Source organism: Alligator sinensis, unplaced genomic scaffold (assembly GCF_000455745.1).
Source record: "Alligator sinensis unplaced genomic scaffold, ASM45574v1 scaffold165_1, whole genome shotgun sequence".
Classification (NCBI taxonomy): Eukaryota; Metazoa; Chordata; order Crocodylia; family Alligatoridae; genus Alligator; species Alligator sinensis.
The window spans coordinates 2,184,415-2,192,930 of record NW_005842054.1 but is presented as its reverse complement, the minus strand read 5'-3'; the positions used below and the strand labels follow the sequence as shown (position 1 = coordinate 2,192,930).

Sequence of the window (8,516 nt, the reverse complement as noted above, 5' to 3'; positions counted from 1 at the left end):
GCCGATCGATAGACTGATCACCTATCGATCTTTCTTCCCGTCGCCGAGCGCAACCCCAGACGTACCCCTTTCCCCGCCGGCTTCGAACTGCAGACGGATTAACTGGCTTGGGCCCCGCCAACTGGAACAACTCGTGTGGTTGTTCAGACGACCGGACCACCTGCGTCGTGATTGCAAGCGGCGTGAGTAAAGTTTTTTGCAACCGATAAGTTGTGTCTGCCTCTCCATTCACCAGCCCGCCCTAACGTACAAGCAATTTCTAACTTAACTCGAGTCGGGTCTTGCCGTCCGAGACAGTAATCTTGCAAAATTTACCAAAAGGCCTTTTAATGTTCATGCATTGCCAATAGGAGTCCTCAGTTTCTAAACTGACACACAATAAATTGCATGATACTCAATTTATCCAGCTCAACATAAACAGCTGAGATCATCCTACTGGGATTCAACCCTATAGTTTTTTGGAATCTAAATGTGAGGCTTGTGCCAGTAAACTCTATGAAATTGCTTGATAAGAATAGGAATAAGAACACCTATGGTATAACTAACACCTACATCACAGTTGCCTTTTATAGTTAAGTTTTCTTATCTCCTGCTAGATGCTGTGGAGAATTAATAAAATGCTGAAAAATATTCTGCTTGTCATTCTTTTTCTACAAGAAGAGAGTCTGTGAAATAATTTCAAGAGATGTAGCATTCTCTTCACATTAGTGAACTCTCATTCTGTGTATCTTACAAGACGTTGAACCATTTTAGTAGTGAAGTTGTTAAGGTGAAAGGGATGTGGAATAGTTTATTTGTATTCTAACAGGTTATAACATATATTTTTTCTTTTAAAATATGTTTTGTTTTTAAAATGTAATAGCTTTAAGTGATAATTCAAGACGAGTTAGTTTCATAAATGTTCATAAAGGTTTCCTAGCCCTAGATATAAGAGAAAAGATTTTTGAGACTAGCCCCTCTATATTCTTAATAGAAAACAGAACAGATAATGCAGAATGACTTTAATCAACATAAGAAAAATGAGTTCATGTTTTGAAATTCTCTAAATAAAGGCTGCTTTGCAGCATTTAAATTTTAAAATAATACTTGAAATGCAGCTATTCTTTGTCAACTTATTAATGTTAAACTTTATGGTAATGCTTGAAGTTTCAGCTATTCTTTTATTACTAATTAACATTAAGGAAGAAACTCCATCTGATGTAATAAGAGAATTTAAAAGGTAGAAGCTATTTCCATTTTCATGGATTTGCTGTCTTATTTTAAAACCTCGAGGGCACTTGTATGCAGTGTGTGTGTTTGACTTTATGTCTCAATGCTGTGAAGCTTCACCTTTTGTCAATGAAAACTGACGTCAGTGAACTAATTGGCTCTTCTTGTGCGTAGGTACCCTGACATGCCCACCGCTGCTGATGTTGTGAATGCTTTAGATCAACAGGCACTTACGTCCATCCTGAGAACATACGGGGAGGAAAGGCACGCCAGGAAAATAGCTTCAGCAATCGTTCAGGCACGCAGCATCTACCCCATCACCAGAACTCAGCAGTTTGCCAGCATTGTTGCAGGTACCCTCATTAATTCTGAACAGTGTCTGAGTGAGAAAAAAATATTAATCCCCAAAGTCCCAAAGGGATCTATTTGCACTTGAAATCATGCAAGATTGAATCCTGCCTATCTTTCTCTGATGTCAGCTTTTTGTTTTGTTTTGTTTTGTAAGCTCCCATTCTTTATGCTGCAGTTTGCCGATTAGTTTAATAGCAGATTTTACATGAAGTGATTTATCATTTGTGCCTACCAATGTAAAACATGGAATGACAACAGCACAGGGAAATCTTTATCACTACTGTTGATAATCCCTCAAATATCATATATGTAATCTATTCTCTTAGTTTTAAGTTTGTACATTTTAATATTGTGGGGGTGGGGAAGTACCAGGGCAGTTCCCAATCACTAAAATAAATTAGCTCATCTCTTTATTTTAAATAACCAGCTAAAAAGAATAAAGTGATATTATAAATTATTTCACTTTGTGCATGCTAACTAGATCAGCCTGAAGGGCTTTTTGAAACACTTCTTCTTAGCTGCTGTTCACCATAAACTTCCTGAACTAAATGGAGCTTGGAAGACTTGCGTTCCAGGCAGGAAATAATTGCACAGTTTTGCCCTATGATGAAAGTTTTCCAAGGCAAAATACAACTTCAGTAGCTGTCTAACATGATTCCATTGGAGAATAACCAGGTCTTGTCACAAATTAATCTAAAGCACTGAAATACTTATTTCCAGAGCTAGGAAAATTAGCTTTTAATACAGTTCATTATGGTTTATGGTGATTCTTTTCTTTTCTTTTTCTTTTTTTTTTTTTTTGTTTTTTGTTTTTTTTTTTTTAAGTTCTCCAATAGATTTAAGAAAACCCAATGGGGTATTTATAGATTCTTCAAACTGTAACACTTCACATTAAGGCACTACTTCACAGTCAGGGCGGCTAGGATCTGGAACCAACTTCCAAGGGAAGTAGTGATGGCTCCTACCTGAGGGGGCTTTAAGAGGAGGCTTGATGTCTACCTGGCTGGGGTCATTTGAGCCCAGTTTTCTCTCCTGCCCAGGGCAGGGGGTTGGACTTGATGATCTACAAGGTCCCTTCCAACCCTACCTCTATGAATCTATAAGGTTAATGTTAAATTTAATCATTTTTGGCTTATCATCATACTTTATGACTTAATAAGTAAATAATCAAAACTGATTATTTGTTCTTAGATACATTAACAAACAAAGGCTTATCCTTGTATTCAAACCATAAAGTGTTCAAGTAAGTTATAAGGTAAACTCAAATAGGCTTGAAATGTACCTGCGAGACCTGAAATAATTAGTGCTCTGGAATAATAAGAAGGTTCCATTTGCTATAAAAATATCATATTTAGGCACAGTGTACGGAAGGGAAATATTTTTTAATGGAGAAGAGCTAGATCAGTATATATAACTTAAATAAAATATGGCTATTATATATTTTAAAAGTAGCCATTCCTATTAACTTTAAATGGCAGTACCTTGACTTGTTTGTCACATGTATGCTTCTTGCAGAACTGCTATTTTAAAATATCATTGTTTTTAATCTTAAAGCAACTAAACAGGTATGTTAATAGCATAATAAGCTAAGTATCTTAAAAAAAAATAATTTTCACCTATCATGAACTAACTTACTGGTTTCTTGTAAGAGACAGTGGTCAAATATGCCACAGAGTTGGATGGGTTGCCTGTGAGTCATCACCTTAATTGGCACTTCCTGTGACAATGCACATTTTCTGTCACTTTAAAACCCTTGCTGTACTCTGTGTACTTACTGACTTGTGAATCAGTACAGTAGCATGCATGCCAGAGAACCTTAGAACAGTCCAACGTGTTTGAGACTTTTTGTCCATCTCTCTATGTAGATTATGCAAAAAGTTAAAACAATTTTAACCCCTCTTTTAGTCCTTGATTGGGGAGAGCTCCTTTTCATTTCACTTCGAGCTGTCTTAGAGTAAGGGCCACAAGACCACTACTCTAAGGACTCTGTTCATTATATTATTAAATATTAGTTAGTAACACACAGGCAGATTTATTAAAGTATAATGTGTTGTTATCCACATGAGAGAGGATACATAACATCAGCTAATTAGAACTGGCATCTATGGTCAACAAAATGTACAATATCACTCTTCATGTAACATCCAGACCTGCCCTTCTACAAAATCATTGCTGTGTAGTGGCTAGGAGCTGGGATAGGGAGCATCGTTGCAGGGTTTTCCCCTGGGCAGAACTGGAGCGGGACCCTGAGTCGTATGATGTATGTCTGTAGAGCAATCTGAATGCCCAAACCAATGGATTAAGCATCATATTATCTATTTAGAGGAGCGAGAATTCATTCGCATAATTAAATACTTGATCATTAGGCCATATGAGACTTAATATGCAGACCTCTTCACCTTCAAAAGCAAAAGACTGGATCAGTTTTTGTAAGAATTTAGGGGAGGAGAAAAGATGTATGAAATAGTTATTCTCATTTAAGTAATCTGGCCAGTGGATGCACGTCTTCCATCACTTTCCCTGCTGCATGGAGTGGACATGCAAATGAAGGCAAACAGTGTAATCATACTGCTTGTAGCTTCCTATTCCGTTTACAGGCCATTGGATTTGCTAAATCCCCTAAGACTGTATACATTAAAGCCCTGCCTTTCACCAGACTCTGGAGAAGCCGAAGCTAATAGCCTGAAACTTGACAAGCTAAACCTATTGGAATATGGATATTCTTACCACTCTAGAAAAAAGAAGGTTGAGAAGGAGACATGATTGTTCTCTATAAATACATCAAGGGGATAGCTACCAAGGAGGGGAAATAACTATTTAAGCTAAAAAGCAGTGCTCACACAAAAATAAATTCCTATAAACTGGTCATAAATAAGTTTAGGCTGAAATCAGAAGAAAGTTTCTAATAATAGAGCCTTTCCACAGGAGTAGTGGGGACAAGAGCCTAATAAATACACATACATTTATGGGTAGGGCTCTATGACATGACTGCTTCCGATGCCAAATGACTTGAATATGATTACCCAAAAGGTCTATTCCAGCCCTGCATTCTCACTTTGTTCCAATTCAAGAAACTACTTACTTCTAATACTTAATGCAGGACCTTCATCAGGTGGTGTTCCTACAGATGCAGGGCTACAAAGAGGCTGTCAGAAATGACTATGTTCTGGTTGTTAAGTAGGCATGTGTCAGTGCAAGGGTTGCGTAGCTTACGCAAGGGAGAAGGAAAGCTGGTAGGGAGAGTTAGACAATGTTTTACCTTGTTTATAATTTGTTGTCTTGAAATACCCTCAACATCCATTAACTTCCTGAAGTGATAGGAACTCTATAAATAGTTTATATCAGGGGTTCTCAAGTGAACAACTTTGACCAGGTCCCGAGAAATCAACTGAGAAAAACAGTTTTACATAGATTTGTGCTGAAGCTTGCAGCCGCTTATATTATATTGGGCAATCCTAACGTTAATGAATATATGTTAAAACTTACTGGAAAAAATGAACGTTGCACTTCTTAAAATGTAGTTTTAATGTAGTTTGTCTATATTCCTGATCACTAATTCTTTTTTCTTTTCAGTCTGTGATATTCCTTAGAAAGCAAGCTATTCCTCCTTACCCATTTGCTTAAGCTAGTTCAGGGGTGGGCAAAATGCGGCCCGGGGGCCGGATGTAGCCCACCAGGCCATTGTATCTGGCCTGTGGGGCCCCTAAAAACTTTAGAAAATTAGTATTTATCTGCCTCTGGCTGCCCTCAATGAGTTGCCAAAACTCAGTAAGTGGCCCTCCACCCAGAATAATTGCCTGCCCCTGAGCTAGTTACTTAATTTTACTTGATTTCATTTAACTTTGTAACTCATTGATAGATCAGTGTAAGATCATGTAGTCATCTGGATTTTACATGACAGAAGTTGAAGATTAAATGCTAAAGAAATTTAAAAGACACTTTTTTTTCGTTAAAGCCAGTTTTATCCCAATTTATCCAAGTTTGTAGACTTTAATTAACAGTTTTAAATTCGTAATATTACTTGAATTTCATATGGGTGTGAATTAACACTGATTAAGGGAGCCTAGACAAAAGGACATGAATTGCGTCACAGAAACTTATTAAATGTGATGCAAATTCAACAGATGAATTCCTGCAAACAGGTGCACGATCTGAATTAATTTTTAAACTCTACCACTCTCTCTTGCTCTGGGGATTTTAATGTCTCACATTGATAGGCACAGCACGTTGCTAATTTCATTCACAAGCTTAAAAATTTCAGTATATTTTAACATGCGAATCTATTAGATTTTTAAAATGTAAGTAGCACCAGGGTATCCCAAAAGTGAAAATGATAATTTATCTCACTGGGATTTCAAATCCACCAGCTAGCCAGAAGCATGCTGTTTTTGTGAATGAAATTCATTTTACTAGCTTCCCATACAAATTTAGTTATATTATTGTACATAGTAAAGCATGTTAGCAAAAAAGATTTTCCCAGTGTTAGTATGATTTAGTTTTGTGACTTTATCAGAAAGCACAAAGTCACTGTTTTTTCCTATATCTTCAGATGTTGCTGGGTGAGGTGACTGAGAATAAGATAGTATAGGCCTGCAGCCCTAGGCTGATGGTTTAAATCCACCAACTCTTTCAAGAAAATAGGTGTTCGTGTGACAAAAAATTTCACTATAAATTATATTAATTAGTTACTGTTTCCGCAGGTACCTGATGTATTAATAATAAAATATATTGGTCTTTTCGCTTGATAGTCACTTATCTTTCACTTTACAATCATCATCATTGGCATTATTTATACCATACCCAATGATTTTACAGAAAGGCAGATCTTTTTCCTGCACTATTTGCAATCAAGGTAAGGCATGACATAAAATGGGACATCCAATAAAGCAGATCTCTAACAAGCTCAACAGGCTCCTATAGATGTGCAACTAGGCTGCTCCGACATGGAATTTCCATCGTGGAAATCAACACGCTCCATCAGCCTCCAAGCATCACGTGTATCAGCATCCCCGCACTGAAAAATGGCAGCAAGGAGCTTTAAACTAAAGCTCGTTTGAGCTTTAGTTCAAAGTGAGCCATTGCCATTTTTCAGCCTGGGGATGCTGATGCACATGATGCTCAGGCACTGTTAATTAGCACAGCTCGCTATTTAAAGGACTCCCATCCTCCTCAGCCTCCCATAGCAGGTCTATAAATACCCAAATCCTCAAAGGCACTTCAGCCTGCTTGCAGATGTAAAAAAAAAAAGCAAAAAGCAGTACTTTAATTCAAACTTGGCACGTTCCCTCACGTAGCCCAGCACATGCCCAGAGGAGGCAGCGCCTTAGTTGGACCTGGCTCTGCAGTATCTGTATAGATCAGGCACTTTTATCTAATAGCTGATTGAATCAGCTTTTAGCCAAAAGCTCCGAAAAGCCCCACTGAAGTACCTGATCTTTACAGATACTGCAGAGCCAAGTCAAAGTAATACGCTGCTTCTTCTGGTAAACTAATGCGCTGCTTCTTCTGGTAAAGTGTGGTGTTTTGTTTTGTTTCATTTTGTTTTTAACATCTGGAAGTAATGGCGCCTAACTCCTGTTGATTTCAAGAGTCAAGTGCCCAAATGCCTTTTAAGAAATGTTCTTAAGTGACCCTGAAAACCACCTTTAATTATTAGAATGAACAATTAAAGAAAAAAGGCACAGTTTTACATTTTTTTTAAATTGTTCAATTGTGAAGAATAATGTTTTCATCAAATAATATGACCTTCTATGCTAACATATACAACATATACAAAATAGCTCTATTAGTTGCCATCTATTATACTTAGAATAGTTCTAAATGTTTATATTAGGCAGTTAGATGTTTATATATTGCCACAATCTGATAGGTTGGGTATCTAACTCATATGCCTGAGCAGTATTGCAGGTGCAAAGTCAAAGCCCGTTGTCAAAGATCACACTCTAAAAAGTCATCTAACAGCAGAAACAACCACAAATTGGTACAAGTGGATTAATATTGCACCTTTTTCCCATGTAACCCTAAGTTTTTAAAGCTCAAGCTTCCTATTCTGCTCCCTTCCTCCTTTTCTTTACCTCCCAGGGGATATAAATGTGTGAAATCTATTTTGGTTCAAAAATACTTTTGAAATAGTATAAGCATTTGTGTGAGCCTTATTAGTTCAAGTAAGCAAACAAATGAAAGATTTGTGAAATATATTGCTGATTTAGAAAATAAAACTATATATTTTTTCACTTGATTACTGTATTTGATGTTAAGAAGAAAGCTCTGTTAGATTAATAACGTGGTAGAGAATGTAAGGCTAGTTATGATTATGGTCTATCCATTTTATCTTAACTCGCAGTGTGACAATATCAGAGAAAAACCAGAAGGCTTTGGCTTCTTACAAATGTTAGGGCTCGTATTTTGCTTTGGGTAGTTGTTCTAACACTGAATTGAGTCCTCAGCTTCCTAGTTTGTGTGGTGGTGGGTGGATCCTTATAGAGAAATTCAGATTCACATCCAGCTTCTGACTAGAATTCTAGAACTTGATTTTGTCTTAATCTTATAGGTAGCCTTTTCTGGGAAAGAAATTAACAATTTCTAGCAGATCACTTGCGAGTTTAGAAAATATTTTAGTGCTTGATTCATACTGTGTGGTACTTAGGACATATATTTTTGTTCTGAGAGGTGGGAATCAGCTCTGGGGTATTGAATCTAAAAGCAGTATTCTAATATTATAAAAGCCTAAGTCTGTCTGTCTGTCCATCCATAACACTTTTTTGCACTCTGATTGGCTGATGGAAACAGCCAATTGGCGTGTTCCAAGCATGGGGGAGCACAGCCATGATTCTAAAGCTGTGCCAAGGACCAGACAGAGGGTGGGGCTACTGGCCTCACCTCCCCTACCTTACTTCCTGCAATTGACGTCAAGCAGTGCTGGCCTCGGCTCCCCCACCCCACTCCCTTCAAGAGGC

General features: G+C 37.5%; 1 protein-coding gene across 6 annotated transcripts in view; it reads left to right on the top strand.

Moving 5' to 3' along the window:
* Positions 1–8,516, top strand: part of METTL15 (methyltransferase like 15) — a 231,835-nt gene that overhangs the window by 208,438 nt on the left and 14,881 nt on the right. For all 6 annotated transcript variants that reach the window (XM_006022929.1, XM_006022927.2, XM_006022928.2 and 3 more), the window contains exon 5: positions 1,384–1,562. In XM_006022929.1, the coding sequence (XP_006022991.1) occupies positions 1,384–1,562 (179 nt within the window). The remainder of the gene's footprint in view (positions 1–1,383; positions 1,563–8,516) is intronic.